This window comes from Chlorocebus sabaeus, chromosome 4, assembly GCF_047675955.1.
Source record: "Chlorocebus sabaeus isolate Y175 chromosome 4, mChlSab1.0.hap1, whole genome shotgun sequence".
Classification (NCBI taxonomy): domain Eukaryota; kingdom Metazoa; phylum Chordata; class Mammalia; order Primates; family Cercopithecidae; genus Chlorocebus; species Chlorocebus sabaeus.
In genome coordinates this window covers 70,026,881-70,044,562 of record NC_132907.1, presented here as the reverse complement: position 1 = coordinate 70,044,562, position 17,682 = coordinate 70,026,881, and the positions used below count along the sequence as shown (strand labels likewise).

Sequence of the window (17,682 nt, the reverse complement as noted above, 5' to 3'; positions counted from 1 at the left end):
GTATTAGTCTGTTCTCATACTGTTAATAAAGACATACCTGCGACTGGGTAATTTATAAAGGAAAGAGGTTTAATTGACTCACAGTTCCACATGGCTGGGGAGGCCTCACAATCATGGTGGAAGGTAAATGAAAAGCAAAGTCATGTCTTACATGGCAGCAGGAAAGAGAGAGCTTGTGTAGAGGAACTCCACTTTATAAAACCATCATCTCTCATGAGACATATTCACTATCACAAGAACAGCATGGGAAAGACCACCCCCCGTGATTCAGTTACCTCCCACCAGGTCCCTCCCATGACATGTGGGAAGTATGAGAGCTACAATTCAAAATGAGATTTGGGCGGAAACACCGTCAAACCATATCAGTGGCATTTGGTACAAGGGTGATCTCAATAAATATTTTTAAATCAATGAATTTGTGATTTACTTGAATTGTCCCTCATACGACATCAAAATTTCTCACTTAGATGCTACTGGAATATTGGGCCAGATAACTCTTTGTCATTGAAATTTTAAGGATGCTTAGAAGCAGCCCTAGCTCCTACCCATTAGATCCCAGTAGCATTTGTCAGTTGACATAATCAAAAATGTCTCAAGACACTGCCAAATGTCCAGGGCCATGGCTGGGGAGGGCAAAATTATCTCTGAATTAGAAACATTGTTATAAATCCACACAATAAAATAAATGAAAAAATAAAGCAAGATATCTGAGTTTTCATGTGTCTCTGTCTCTTCCAGATGACTGAGATTGTTGATACAGCATATAGGGAAATAATGAATTTAGATCAGCCAACCTAAAGGAAAGTTGGAGTTGCGACCTAACTTTTATAATATTGAAAAATAAAAATAATAATGGTAATAGAGAACTAGCATGAATCAACATTATTGGATGCATAAATACACTAAATGCCAGCCACAGAGTCAATGCTTCTTAGTATGAAATTATTTAGTCTTACATTACTCTGCAAAGAAGAGACCGCTATCCAGTATTACTGATGACAATGAAAAATAGATGGTCAGTTTAACTGGCCCAAGTGAAAAAACTACTAAGCGAAAATTACTGTGACTCATGCAGGATGACTGCAGGACCCGCTGCTGACCTATCCAACATGGCAGCCACTAGCCAAGCCACTAACCCTCATATAGCTATAACTACAAATATCGTTTTTGAATTGAGATTTGATGTAAGTTGAAAATACTTGATAACTTGGTATAACCTTAAGACTTAGAGGAAAAAAAAACGTAAAATATTTGAGTAAGCTTTATATTGTCATATTCAAAGGGTAACATTGGGTTAAAGAAAAGCATATACTGCAAATAAATGTCTCTTGCTTTTTGAAAACTTTTCCTATGTGGCTTTATCATTTTTACCCTGAGCCTCCTTTTCTTCTGTGTATGGGTATAATAATACTAATGGTTTCTATAGATGATTTAGTGAGGTTTCAATGATATGCTACATATGAAAGGCTTTGTGAACTGTAGAACTCCCTCCAAAGATTGGCTATTTACTTAAATAATACTAAATACTATTTTCCAGATGTTGTATGATTTAGACAATCAAATAACATTCTAATTCCCATGAATGTGGGTTCCCAAAGGTTAGATAAGGTGGTAAATATTCATAACAAAAAAGAAAACTTAGAAAATAAAAATCCATAAATTATATTTCCATCTATAATTTAAAAATAATGGGACAGTTCAGACCAACCTGGGCAACATGGCGAAACCTTGTGTCTACTAAAAATACAAAAATTAGCTTGGCATGGTGGCATGAGCCTGTAATCGAGCTACTCAGGAAGCTGAGGCAGGAGAATCATTTGAGCCTGGGAGGGGGAGGTTGCAGTGAGCCGAGATTGCATCACTGCACTCCAGCCTGTGCCACAGAGTAAGATTCACTCTCAAAATAATAATAATAATAGTGATAAAAATAATGAGACAAGATATGGGATGATCTAAAATCCTCTAAATGTATCGTACTATACATTTGGAGTTGGAGGTAGATTTAATTTAATTATTGAATGTGTCATTTGTAAATGGACTGTATTTTAGACACATGTGCATATATGTTCCCAAAAATGTAAAATACAATACTACTCCCAAAGGAAATTTATTACTGATAAAATACTTTTTTTTTCCAGTAATAGTTTTGCTCATTGTAGATTATGTAATTAATTCGTTATGGTTTATTGTGCTGAATTTGCATGCTTGTTCTCCTGGTAAAAGGCTCGAGCTAAGAGGTGGTCAAAAATACATGTAAAATGTGAAATTTAAATTTTAAACAGCACGCATCTTTAAACTTGTTCTAAGAAATATGCAGGATTATTATTGCTTCTATTTTTCTTACCAATATTAAAGGTAACCTGGACCTGAAACCTAATGATTTGAAAAAAGCACAAGCACATGCGTTTCCCTATGAGTTCTGGAGCCCAGCAGCATACCAGCAGACCTGATGGGCACACCTTAAATATCTAATCAAACAACCATCACAAATACATAGGCATGTGATTAGCCTGCTCGAGAAAATTCTATATGAATTTTTAAATCTTTCCAAATACATGCTTTTAAACAATTTAATTCGAATCAGGTACTATTAATAATCAAAGTTAGGTAAAAATAGTACAGAAAAGAGAAAAAATGCTTTTAAAGAGTCAAAACAGTGCTGTTAATTCTAGACAGTAATTCCTCTGAGCAATGGTCTTTAATATAAAGATACAAATATTACAAAAAAGCTACTGCCTTTAAATTTTAATACTTTGTCACAAGGTATTTAAAGTAAATTACAAACTAAAATGGGGGGATCAATTCAGAGGTTAATATTCAGTGTATACTGAAAATTCAGGACATAGATGGTAGTCGAATATGTTTTTTGTATCACCTTTCTGATGACCCTACATTCTATCTTTAAGTACAGAATCTTCTGGCAAAGCAAAAATTTGGGAGTTTCCATTGAGACTTGATACCATCCTCTCTAGTATGCGAGTTGACATGTAATCTATCAAATTTGTACAAGAAAGAAAAATAAATGCATGTGTTTTTATGGTCAGGAGCTAAAGATTCTTAACCTATTCTTAATCTATTTTAAGAATTTGAGAGGTGAGTTCAAAATAGATCTATGCGCAGATCAGGAATACAAAATGTTGTGCTAAGTTTATCACTCCACACATAATAACATTAAATGCAAGTCAGATAGTTTCCTGAGGTTCTTCCTCTACAGTGCTTTCTGGCTTAGTCCTTATAATTTGTCAAATTAGATTTTTTGTTGAAAAACTGTGTCCTCAATTTAGGATCCTCATTATTAAATTTGAAACAGAAACAAATACATTTACTGTAAAATTATGACTTTGTTTGTTTTCTAATAAACATTGTTTCCTTTTGTTAGCTGAAAGAAACAGTTCTTAAACTACAAGTATAGATGCCAAGCTCACATATGAAGAGGTTTGGGATCATAGGTCCTCCTGTCTCTGAGTGAAATATGCTTGAAATATTCAATTTATTTTATAATAACAGTAATGCATCAGCATGTACACCTTTACGTTTGTAGCACATTTTTAGTATGTTTTAAACTAAATGAATGACAATTACTTTTTGGTTTTTTTTCTTTGTCTCTCTTTTTTTACTCTAAACCTTTTGCCCTGCAGAATGACCATGAAAGAGTTGCTTACTCTGGGGGAAACGTGGCGGGTTGTCATTGACATCTGTCAGCGTGATGTTCACGGTGGTTGTCCCTGATAAACCTCCCATCTGGCCGCCCATGTCTTTGGCCTGGATGACCACTTGGTATTGCTCTCTGTTTTCTCTGTTCATGTTTGGTAAAGCAGTCCTGATGATACCTTGAGAAAATATAAAAACTTCCATTATCTTCACTGAAATCTCCATTATTATTTTATTAAGTCCACAAAAAGTATTTTTAAGCTAGTGATTTTTTGAAAGACATGTTTTGATACTCATTTTTATTGTCTAGAAATTATAAAAGTGAATCTGTGGAAATATCATTTGTATTGTGTTTCCATTTCCTAGCAACATCACATGTACTTAGAGTGGCCTAAGCCTATATGTTAAAATATCTACACAGAGGTTTCCATTAGTTCACTCTATCATTTAACATTGAATTCTTACATCTTTAAGTGTTGCATCCTCACTCAACTGTGATTATTAACGTTAAAGTTTTGTTCTTATTCTCCCATGGTCTTTCTACTGATAAAGGTCACAAAGATGATCAAATGAACAAACAGCAATTCATGATTCCTGACCTGTTTCAGGCTCCACAGAGAAATAGGGCTGCCCTTGAAGTATGCTGTAAATGACTCTGGCGCTGTTCCCGTATGAAGGATCATCGGCATCTGTAGCTGTGACTTGCACCACAGAAGTACCTGAAGTATCCAAATTCAGCTTAGTTCTGCACAGTACCAGAAGGAGGAGCAAAAGCACTGGTTTTCATTGAAGACTTGAATGATTTCTGGCTTTAATAATGACCTCTTAAACTTTCATATATAATTTGGATGAATATGTACACATACAGTGTTATTACAGGTAAACTCTGAGATCAAATACATAATATTTATTTAGTCAACATGCCTATTTTGTATGCATGCAATAAATAATGCAAGTATATCAGAATATGATAAATTCAATTACTTTACAAATGCTCAAGTTGGATATTGAAATTCATTTTCACATAATAGATTTGTTTTGTGTAAAGGGCATATCTAATCACACAGGAGTAAGTGTGTTCTTCTTCCTGCTCTCCACTAATTAACTCTAAAAATAATTAACATCTGCTCTAGAATACAATTTTATGAATAGATTAAATTCTAAATTTAGAAACAATTCAACATGATCCCAAGTCCCATGAACTACTAAAATCTATTTAATAAAGTTCAAGATATTTAAAAGGACTTTATAGTGAGATTACTGCCAAAAGTTCTTGGGATTTAATGAAGCAAATATTAAATAACAATCCCAGAACAATGCTTCTGAGAAATGCAAAGTCTGAAAATGTGCTATTATAACTGTTAACAAGTAAAAAAAAAAAAGCTTCGGATTTGTTTCATCAGTTTAAACAACTTTACACATATTTGAAAAGTGTCTGTTCTCCTACTGAATCCAAACATATTTCTCTAAAAATGTTATCACCGTTCTCTGATGCTTTTCACTGCCTTTCATTCTATATCTAAATTAATGCAGTTTTAATTTTCTTGGCCTACTGATACCTCTCCCATTTATTTACGCTGAAGAGAGAAATTCTATTTTCTTGAATGTTATATTTCTACCTTTTTTCCATGCCTTATGTTTTACAGGTTCCACAATCTAACTTGGTAATTCTGTATCAGTATGTATTTAACCATGGCTTTTCAATTGGCTTCTTTGAATGTAAGATTTCAAAGAGTTTTAAAGAGACCAGCAGAGTTTTATATATAATAATCATAATGATAGGATATTTTATGATATTTAATAAAAAAGAATCTAACCAATTTCCTCAATTGAAATATGTAGATAGTACATATTCAAGATGAAATCTTTTGGTAAATTATGACTAGAGTATATGTGAAGATTATATAACCTGTATGGTATTCTAAATATATTTATATTATATTTGGGATCAAAAAATTACACAACTTTTATCTGAATCCAAGTGACAAAAACCAATTTATTTTCACAATTTTCTACTGAAGTTCAATGATATTTTCTTGATTTTTGAGGAGAGTGTCTACCTATAAGTATTATAAAGATTCACAAATCTGTAGGAAGTGTAAATTGCATTGATCTTTTTTTCTGATTGTCTCCTAAAAGAAAAAAAAAAAAAAAAATATATATATATATATATATATATTCATGGTAGCAAATCAAAGAGGATTTCAATTAATTGATTATACTACTATAAGAATTTCTTGATTTTTAGAACACTTTTTGAATACCATCATGAATGTTGTAAATGAACTTACCTACAACAGACATTTCCGGAACACTTGCTGTATAGATTTCTTCTGGAAACGTGGGTTCATTGTCATTGATATCATGAATTTTGATCACAAACTCTGACTCCGGCTCTACTGGCCTCAGAGTTCTTCTGTTAATAGCTTGTGCACGTAGAGTATAAAAGGCCTTTTCCTCCCTATCAATTCGTCTTGTGGCATGAATATCACCTGTTTTTTCATCAATAATAAAAAGAGTACCAGCTCCATCTCCAGATAAGATATATTTGAGTGATCCATCTCCTTTATCTTGGTCTGAATGTAGCTAGGGGAAATAAAAAAGAGTATATCCATGATAATATATAAAGGTACATGAGGCTGAAAGAATTCACAGAAGGTTTTTTAAGTCTCATCACTGAGCAATGGGGTCTCCTATAGTAGTTCTTGAAATGAGAGTTGAATAAGTTTGATCACACTCATTTATACACTTTAAAGAATATGAATAGCCTTTTATATATCAGGATAATTTTTATCCTAAATGAAAAAATGTAATAAAATTAAACCAAGCTCCTCTCTTTGCTTGGTAAATACTCATTTTCATGGGCAAATAAATTCTGTTTCAGATATAAGAGATCAGTCTTGATAGGCTGGTGTGAACACTGCTCTGTCATCTCTTTCTGTGAATGGAAGATTATTTTATTCTTGTAATGTGCAAAAAAGCCATCTGCTATAAACTTGTTATTAGCTATTATATTTCTGTTGATGAATTAGTAATGTCTTAAGAACTGTAAGACGAGCAAAGCTGTAGGAGACAAAGCTCTTACTTTAAAAACAACGTACATCATTTTTTGGCTTATACAATAGATAGTGATTACCCCACAAATATTTGTAGTACTCAGAGCAGACAGATATCTACAAAACACATGTCTTTATATTTTAAAGTTATAAATCAAATTAATGAACTATAAAATAAAATATGTTCTAGCCTCCTACCTTGTCAAATCTACCTTTTTAAAAACCTACAAGGACAAATTCTGTGCAGGAACAAGGCGATACAAGGCCTGTGTCTTGCTCCTTTTCTTAAGCCTCTAACATAACCACACTGAAGTTTTGAGAATCAGTTCATCACATCAAAGAGCTCTGCATACCTTCATGTGGACATCTCAACCCAATGTACATACCATCCTAGTGCAAATGCCACTCCAGGAGGCCATGTGTCATGGATCAATTCCATCTAGGTTATTTTTCAACAGCTGCCCTGAAGGCTAGCCAATAGGCTTAGGAGTACATGTACTAGTGCCTGAGTCTAACCTTTGGGCAATGGACGTAAAGAAAAGCCTCTTCTAAAACCTAGAAGCAAGCTCCGGAATGTTTGGGAAAGAAGTAATAGGCCCCAATGACCTTGAGAATTCTGGAAATGGACAGGCAGTTGCCAGATGGGTACATCTCCTGCCCCATATAGAATTCTTACTCTGAAAAGTAAATCTTGGCCACAGGAAGAACAGATCTTGGCTTTGAAAAACGTAAGAAGTGTAAGGTTTTTTTTAGTGTTACCACCCTACCAATAAAAGTTTTTACATGCTAGAATCACAGTTTTATTATGTGCAATGTGATTATGCTTCAACAAATTTTTATGTTGCTACACATTTGATAAGAAATATTTAAAAAACTGTAGATCTTAATTTCTACAAAACATTTATTACAACAGACATCATTATAGACATGTTTTGTGTTTTAATATTTATATAAAATGTAGACATAAATCAAAATAGGCACACTAACCTACAGTCTACAGAATTAAGAATTCAAGACAGTAATCTTCAATTATATGAAAAAATACATAGAGTTACACATTTATCTCAATGTTTCATTTTTACTCTTCAGACTGTTTACATCAACACTCATTTTCATCTAATTAAGTGTAGAATTTTAAACTAATTACTTCCTATTTAAGAAGACTTTACTTTATTTAACTGAAAGGTTCTTTTTTACTTATGAGAACTTATTTCAATGAACTTGCCCCTGAAAACATTTTTATGTAGACACCAAAATATTTTAAAAAAATAAAATTTTATGCATATTTATCTTTAATGTATTGTATTACTTGTTATAACTGGGTCTACAAAAGCAGTCTACTTTTTGGTTAATGGAAGTAGTAATTAGCACTGAGCCATCAACTCTGGATAAAACTACATTTCTGGATAAACTATTTATTAATACAGATATAACAGATTAAGAAAACTCCAAATGGACATATATTTTGGAGAAAAAGATAGAGAAGTCAGGGAGCAAATAGTTTCTTACTACATTTTTAGCTATTCATAAACAATAAAGTAAGGTTGAGAAGCTCAGGAAATAACTCCTTTTAACTAAAAAGCTTTCCGAAGTAACATGTGACTTTCATCCAGGAAACCACTCTTAAAAAAAGTCACAAGACTGATGCTTTACAGGAACTGAAAATGTACATAGTTGCTGGGAAACTTTCCAATTATATGCATGTGCAACACAGTGGCAATTTTCCAAGTTACAGATTTAAGCACTGCATGTTTCTTGTTCTATCTGAGAATCAAAATAATTCAAGAAAAATTATTGATATTATCAATAATTTGATCAGATAACGTTATGTTTTAGAGTAGACAGTTATATTTATTCCCTATGCATTCAATAATTTTAATTGAGAAATATTTGCTTATTCTCATAAGAATCGTGTACTTCTTAATCCAAATCAACAATTCCAGTTTCTGTGGAATATTCAAACATTTTGTGAAATGGAAATTCACAAGACAGCCCCTAAAAAAGCACCCAGGAATGAATGAGGATTTCTTAAGCTTACAATACCTAAATTATCAAAGAATGAGTAGAGGTTTGAACCTGGGGAATTTTTATATGTTATTAATTTTGCATTTTAGGAAGAACACTGCATAAATATAGAATATAGATTTGGAATGAAGAAGGATCTAAGGCAAGATAGGGGTCATTAAAACCCTTTCTCCTATTCTAATCAGTTAGACATACAAAAAAGCTGCTAAGATGGTGAGATTTTAATTTTTATAAAGCTCAGTTTTGGAACATAAATCATAGCAGGATTTATTATCTTCACTTATACTACAGAGAGTGAAAATTAAATCTTATAATTGGACCACATACTGTGGGAGTTTCTGTTGGATTAGAAAATTGAACATGGTAGTAGGGAATCAAAGAGATGGAGTTTGCAAGTAGACTGTGGTTTTGAGAATCAGAAAATGAAAGGATTTCTACCTTCACCAATGGGAATACAATTAAGAGAAGCAAATTACAACTAAGAATTTATACAGATTGATTCTAAGACGACAGAATTACTATACGATTTTCTCAAGCCACTAGAGCTTGTACTAATGATAATGTGCATTTAAAAAGTCACAGAGGGAAACAAGTGATCGCTAGCACTAGAATAAAAGGCAAAAAGGACCATATTTGAGGGCATGACATTAGTCTATGTTTAATGAAAGATGGTCTTTGAAAACATATTTGATACATGGACAAGTAAAGAAACTACAAGAGATATTTACTGTAATAATAAGATTATGTGAATAATCTCATTGCACATAATAAAACTGTGATCCTGGCATGTAAAAATGTTTACTGGTAGGGTGATACAACTTAAAAACAACAACAACAACAACAAAAACCTTACACTTCTTATGTTTTTCAAAGCCATGATCTGTTCTTCCTGTGGCCACGCTTTACTCTTCAAGTAAATAAAGGAGGCAGAAAGATGAATTTCCAGATCTCCTGAGACTTGGGGAATAGTTCCTCTTGTAGATGGAACTGATGGGATACAAGAACTAAGTAATAACAGGTCTATTGATATTGATGATTTCCTAACAGTTACAGAAACAGACCAAAGGACAAAGTTATTGAGTTATAGTCCCCTTCCTAAGCTTCCTATCTTCTTTTTAAATTTCTCTTTATTTTTTAAATTTTCTCTTACTCTGCATATTTTTTCAACAGTTGTTCTGGTATTACCACCTTCCCTCATTCTTTGTGTGTCTGTGGCACAATTTTATTTCCTATTCCAATTCATACACTGAGTAATGATCAGACAAGGGTTAGTCTTTATAACTGCAGCTTTCTCATGACTCTTCCTTTTTTATTTGGATATCAGTTAATAATACTTGGATTTAAAAAACAAACATTTTATTGAACAAAAGAGTTTAAATTGCTGAGAAGCTGGGATCAATGGGTCACATGCCAAAAAACTTAAAGCATCTACTTTGAAAGATAGGACTTATATATTGATTTGTGTGTTACTATTTTATTATGTGAGATATTAAGTTTTCTTTAAATATAAAAAAATAGATTATTGTGGTTTTAGTTCCTCAGTAACACCTGTTCTTCGGTGTGAAACATTTGTGTCACACATTTTTAAAAAGAATTTTATGTTAATACTGACCTTTTCTTTCCTTGAGAAAAGTCTGTTAAAAATTCACAACCTGCTGTGTTCCTTGTAAATTCACAACCAGATAAAGGACATGGCAAGATACATGACAACTAATGAAAATAGAACAACTGGTACTGCCCTGCACATTTAAAAGTCATTTTCCCATTCTTTAACTTTTTTATTCAGGTATTTGTTAATTATAATACATTATTACATTTGTTTATATTAATTTTAATATTTAAAACCAAACGATAGATTGAATTTAAAGAAAAATTTAAACAAATTTTTAAATGAATGCCCGGTCACTTGAAATGTGTCAGTTTTCTGATAATTTTATAAATTTCTTGCAAAACATCTTCTTTGTATAAAATGAAGTTTGTAAGCTAAAGGGGTCTTGCAGCCTGTCTAGCTTAAGAGCATTTTTTTTGTTTTGTTTTTAAAGAGGAGGAGAATAATATTCAATCAATTGTTTATCAAGTGGAAATGAAATAAACTTACACTTATATATAGGGACAATGTTGGTAGAACATTTTAGTTTTTATCTGTTCAGTCTGCTATAGCAAACTACAATCATGGGCCACGTGAAAACATTTCAATGACAGATTGCATAGACAACAGTAGTCCCATAAGTTTATAATACTGTATTTTTACTGTATATTTTCTACGTTTAGATATACAAGGACTTACCATTGTGTTATAATTACCCACAGTACTCAGTAAAATAACATGCTGTACAGGTTTGTAACCTAGCAGCAATAGGCCCTACCATACAGCCTAGGTATGTAGAAGGCTACACCATCTAGGATTGTATGAGTACATTCTACAATGTTTGCACAAGGACAAAATTGCCTAATTATGCATTTCTCAGAAGGTGAAGCTATCCATGATTGGGCCACAGACTGGGTGGCTTATAAACAACAGAAATATACTTCTCACTATTCTGGAGACTGGGAAGTCCAAGATCAAGGTGCCAACACATTCAGTGTCTGGTAAAGGCCCACTTTCTGGCTCACAGATGATACCTTCTGGCTGTGTCTTCACATGGTAGAAGGGCAAAAGGTCTTCCTTGAGAATCTCTTGCTAGAGCACTAATCCTATTCATGAGGTTTCTACCCTTACACCTAAGCGCCTCACAAAGGCCCCACCTCCTAAAACCATCACCTTAGGAGTTAGGATTTCAACATATGAATCATGGTGGCCAGGGCACAAATATTTACACCATAGCAAATCTTTAACTCTTAATATCAATTCATTTTTAAGTTACATTAAATGAGGAAATAGTATCAAAAAAAAATCTACAAAGTATAGAAAATTTAAGTAATTTGTTACCAAAGGGATAACAGATAAAATATTTTACTCTTATTTTCACCATTGGCTAGAAGAAAAATAAAGAAAAAATTAAAATAGTGAAAAAACCATATCTATCAATAGATACTTATATTGCTTATATTGTGAGATTACTTCTCATTCAGAATGTCTCATTTTAGATATTGGTATTTGCTGGTATTTGATTTCATTCCAAAAACTGGGAAAGCAGAGATAATTAGAATTATATTTGTAGCACTATATTATAAATATATTTGTAATAGACTAGTTTTTAGAAAGATAAATTTTGATGAATGAATCACAAGGATTATAACATTAAGTATCTGAGTTAAACAATTTATACTTAAGTTTTTACGGACATTAACCTGAAATAACAAATTTTTGAATAGATTTTTCAACTTACAGTGATAATTTATGCTTGATTTTCTTTGAGACAGCCAAGGTGTTTTATATTTGTTGAAAATAATGTAGAATGTGACAAATACGCCGTCCTCTCCTGGTGGCATCATTAGTATTCTGCTCTAATTACTCCAGTTGATAAACATAATATTACACGGAAAATAAAGCACTGAACCAAATAACTTTAAATTTGCACCCAATAAAAAAACAAAAACACATAGGTGAAACATTGTCTGGCATGAGAAAGCAGCTGAAAGCATGTCAAAGCCAGCAAACACAATCTGGTCAGAAATAAATAAGTAGTTAGTTACTCATGTTGTTGGGGCTGAAGAAAAATGAGGAGAATGGGAGAAAACCTTGAATTGGATGGAGTATGGGAAGATTACAGAGTAATACTGGCAATATAGTCCTCCAAGTATAGTTTGCTCCCTCCAGAGCACTGTTTTAATATTAAGGTACAGAAAAACAAGACCAATTTCATGAATCTCGATAAAACAAATCTTCCTTCAAAAATGGAAGGCTGAGTGCGATGGCTCACGCCTATGATCCCAGCACTTTGGGAGGCCGAGGAAGGCGGATCATGAGGTCAAGAGATCGAGACTGTCCTGGCCAACATGGTGAAACCCCGTCTCTACTAAAAATACAAAAATTAGCTGGGCATGGTAGTGCATGTCTGTAGTCCCAGCTACTTGGGAAGCTGAGGCAGGAGAATCATTTGAACCTGGGAGGCAGAAGTTGCAGTGAGCCAAGATCACGCCACTGTTCTCCAGCCTGGAGACAGATCAAGACTCTGTCTCAACAACAACAACAACAACAAAAATGGAAATGGAGAGGGCAAAAAAGCTTAACAATGAAATAGATTGTAAAAACAACTATAATAATTTGCCCATGTATATGATTTAGATTCATAAGTACTTTTCTGAATAATTTCTTTCTGGGGCCAGAGGCAAGTTTTGAAGATGTAAATGATGGGTGGGCACACATAGCTGCATAAATTAGTTCTGGGCAAAAAAGTTAAATGGTTCATTCTTCACATTTGACAGGGTTCCCCAGAGATTTTCTCCAAGAGGAAAAATGTCAATAAGATCTGGATTAAATAACTAGGGATTCCTCTTTCCCATTTAGTCTTCCAAGTCTACAGCCTACTGAAAGTTGGCCTTGTGCTTGTGGCCACTTCTGACTAAAGTGTCCAGTCTGGGATGGTCCTGGAGATGTTGGAGCTCTCTTTGAAGTCAACTTGAATTACTCAAGAACCTACAAGAGATCAGACTTCTTCACGAGGATGCCATATAATTTTAGAAGGCAAGTCCTGCTAAAAATGTTGCTATGTCACATCTTGAAGCATCTCAACCAGGATATATTTATTTGCTAGCATTGGAAAGATATTGAGATTACATTGAAGGCAGTTATTTATTTCAGAGACACACTTTCACAGGCATTATCTGCTTCCAAGGCCAGAAATTTTAAAAATATATTTACAGGCATTAATTGCTTCAAAGGTCAACAATTTAAGTACATAACTTAAAGCACCCGCCTTGTAAGTCCTTAAGTGATATATAAAATACAAAATAGACACATTTCTCATGTATTAGCTTATCACTTGTAAAAAGAGTTATTGAGAAAATGATTTAGAGAAGGTTCATATTCTTTTAGAAGTCTGGAATCTTATATTTTTGAAGATCACCGAATTATGAAAATTATCTCCTTGTGGTCTTAAAATGACATTGAATGTTTTTACACCTTTTTTTTCCCCAACAACTTGGAGAAGTCTTCTTAAGCATCTTGGATTTGCAACCTAGGGATATATGTACATAGGTGTCTAAGAAGTTGTTAAGTAAATTCACAACATTCAAAAGCAAGAGATTCATTTAAAAGGAGATCACAGAAAAACTAGTAGGGAAATATAAATTCTTTGCTATGAGCTATACAAATAGCTGAGAATCATTCTTTCCTCCTTTTCACCAAGAAAGGCACAATGACAGACAATTTTAAATGCAGGTGAGGGCTCGGTGTAAGTATTCACTAAAGGAGTCTTTTAGGCCTGGCATGGGGTTCACACCTATAATCTCAGTGCTTTGGGAAGCCACGATCTCCTTTTGAGGCCAGGAGATCAAGACCAGTCTAGGTAACACAGACTCCTCTCTACATTTTTTTTTAAATTATTATTTTAATTAGCCAGGTGTGGTGGCATGCCTGTAGTCCCAACTACTTGGGACTCGATTGGGACTCACAGGCAGGATTGCTCGAGCCCATGCATGCAAGGTTACAGTGAGGTATGATCCTGCCACAACATTCTGGGAGACAGAGTAGAACTCTGTCCTCGAAAAAATAAAAATAAAAAAGGAAATATTTCTGTAACTGATTGAATGAAACTAAAGAAGTGATAGAAATTTGAAGGGTGGTATTTTTGGACTTTAAAAGGTTTGGAGACTTTGCTACAGAGACAATATTGGAAGGTCTGTGCCTCTAAGCCTTCTAAAGGTGCTTTTATTTCAGAAGGTATAGGGTGACAAATACATGACTGGATGCCTGAAGAAGGATGAAACAGCAGACTACGGTCTCGAGGGACTACGGTCAAAGAGAGGAAAGAGATAAACGAGGTTGGATCTTTACATTTATTTGATTTTTGAGACACGAACTAAAATGAGTATTTTTAAAAAAGGCTATGAATGGTATCCTTGAAAAAAAATTATGTGTGTGTGTGTGTACAAAACACACAATGCTAATGCAGTATCAGGGAGTATAAAGATCCTCTGAAATATAGTCTAAGACCCCTAAAAAAAGAAAAAAAAATTCTTGTTCTAGGTTAGCCTTCTGTGTTTTCCCCAATAAAAAAGAATTAAGAAATCAAGATCAATACTCTCACCAGGAAAAGGGATCGCTCGATTGACTGGGAGATATTCATATCTTCATCAGATGAATATACCTATCCCCAAACATATCAATGTCATGCCTCTGTGATTTGCCTCCTCCCTCATGACATCGATTTATCTACCCTAAAAATTCATACTCATCTATAAAGATCTTATGTATCCAATTATACTTTTTATGTGTAGGTATATGTATATACAATAGTATAAAAAATCAAATATTTAAATTGCTTATGTATTTATATATGAGTATGTGTATATACATATATAAATTGTGTGCACAAATATATACACATATAAACTCTTAGAACACTTGTAACAATTTTGAACTATTATTTTTGAAATTTTTTCTGAAACTAAAAGTATATTTATTTTCAAAATAAGAACCAAATTTTCTACTCTTGTGGACTCCAAAATTTTCACAGCACATAGTACATTTTCCTTTTATCTATTTGATTTATTTATAAAAGGAACTGGACGTCAGAGTCAAATGTCACACAAATAAAATAAAAAAATGAGCAATGATGGGTATATTTTGTGCTATTGTTTGGAAAGCCTGAATATTCTGAACGAAGTGCAAGAGAGCCAGAAATTCATAATGAAACATGTGGTCAACAATTACTCTATATTAAAAGCATGAATCTGCACAAAGAAAATTTTAGCTTTCAAACTGAAAAAGATGGGGCTGTGTAAGATATATAGGAATTCCAGTTAACTATGAAATTGGATCAGTGGACAATTTAAAATTTTTAGTGAAGTGCTAATAATGGAAATGCTAATCCAAATTTGCCTTAGAAACTGGAAGTTAGATCACTGTAAACATCTGTAATTTATCTTAAGTGTAGGATGAGGTAGGTAAGTAACAGCAGGCCAGCGTTCCCACTGACATGTAGAAGAGCTAAGTAAATCACAGAAAATCATATTGCCAGGGCCAAATTGCTATGTAAACAAGAACTGACTAAACTGAAACCTGAGAGAAGAGAATTGTACAGATGCGAGCTTATGACTGGCAGCTGCTTTTTCCTGAGAGAATTTGCCAGTTCTTGGCAGGGGTCTTGAAGGTGAATATCTGTAACTGGCCAATGAAAGGGCACTTCTAGGACAAAAAAAAAAAAAAAAAAAATAGAATTTGTATGGTACTGGAGTAAAAATATTGGTAAACTGAAGGTCTTCAAGCACATTGTCAGCCTTCCCCAAAAGACTTTTGTAGAATAGTCTGTAGGAGGCTAAAGGGCAAGGCTGAAAGCTGTAATATAATCATCCACATTTCCAGAGACTTGTGGTTCTTAGATTCAATTTTTTTTTTTTTTTTTTTTAAGTAAAATGGTGAAAGTTGGAAGTCCTCCAGAGATTGTGGAGTTGAACCTGAGGATTTACAGAGACTTATTTTTTAACCTAAGGGCATTCAACAATTCTCAGTGCCTCTAGAAACTAAACATACACACTTGGTCCCTTGACAAATGGCCATCGCTCAGGAGAAGAGAAAGTAGAAGATACATTGCTCTTCACGTCAAGCTGAAGTGGCAAAACACACAAGCAAATTCCTCTTAGTGACTTCTGTCAATTGTTGAAGAAGCGTAAAGCAAATAAATGTTAAGACATTGGGTCATGCAGTTGTGGGGGTTGGCAGGTCCAAAATCTACAGGGAAGGGCAGCAGATTCAAAATGCATGTAATGGTTGATATTCCAGTCTTGAATCAGAAATCCACAGACTGGGCCACGAGATGGGAACCTCAGCAGGGTTTCTTTCTTTCTTTTTTTTTCTTGAGACCGAGTCTTGCTCTGTCACATAGGCTGGAGTGCAGTAGCGTGATTTTGGCTCACTGCAACCTCCACCTCCCAGGTTCAAGCGGTTCTCCTGCCTCAGCCTCCTGAGTAGCTGGGACTACAGGCTCCTGCCACATTCCCCACCATTTTTTATTTTTATTTTTTGTATTTTTAGTAGAGACGGGGTTTCACCATGTTGGCCAGGATGGTCTTGAACACCTGACCTTGGGGGATACACTTACCTCAGACTCCCAAAGTGCTGAGATTACAAGTTTGAGTCACCGAGCCCAGCCAAGGGAACCTCAGCAGAGTTTCTGTGTTATAGTCTTGAGATAGAATTCCAGTCCCCTCCTTTTTTTTTATTATTTTTATTTTTTTATTATTATTTTATTTATTTATTATTATGATTTTTTTAATTCTTTTTTTTTTTTTTTTTTTTGAGACGGAGTCTCACTCTGTCACCCGGGCTGGAGTGCAGTGGCCGGATCTCGGCTCACAGCAAGCTCCGCCTCCCGGGTTCACGCCATTCTCCTGCCTCAGCCTCCCGAGTAGCTGGGACTACAAACGCCCGCCACCTCGCCCGGCTAGTTTTTTGTATTTTTTAGTAGAGACGGGGTTTCACCGTGTTAGCCAGGATTTTTTTTTTTTTTTAAGGAAACCTCAATCCTTGCTCTTAACTGATTTGATGGGGCCCAATGGTATTATGGAGAGTAATCTGCTCTATTTGTTTTCTGATTATAAATGTTGAGCATATCTAAAAAATACCTTCATAACAACAATGAGACCAGTTAGTTTGATCAACTGTGTACCACGTCTTAGCCAACTTGACATATAAAATTAATAATCAGAGTGATAAGCAAATAATCTGATAAACAAAAATAAAGCTTTCCAGTAAAAAATAACCCACTCTGGAGTCTTCGTGCTCTTTATACATATTGTGTGGTTAAAAATAAATTTTACTATACATGCAAAAAAGCACGATTATGTG

General features: G+C 34.0%; 1 protein-coding gene across 2 annotated transcripts in view; it reads right to left on the bottom strand.

Moving 5' to 3' along the window:
• Positions 1 to 17,682, bottom strand: part of CDH10 (cadherin 10) — a 165,425-nt gene that overhangs the window by 44,755 nt on the left and 102,988 nt on the right. The window contains exons 3-5 of one of the 2 annotated variants that reach the window (XM_007961265.3): positions 5,943 to 6,237; positions 4,251 to 4,370; positions 3,663 to 3,830 (exon numbers count right to left, since the gene is read on the bottom strand). In XM_007961265.3, coding sequence (XP_007959456.1) covers positions 3,663 to 3,830; positions 4,251 to 4,370; positions 5,943 to 6,237 — 583 coding nt within the window. Of the gene's footprint in view, positions 1 to 3,662; positions 3,831 to 4,250; positions 4,371 to 5,942; positions 6,238 to 17,682 lie in introns of those variants that run through there. The other variant, XM_073014821.1, reaches the window with a different exon arrangement.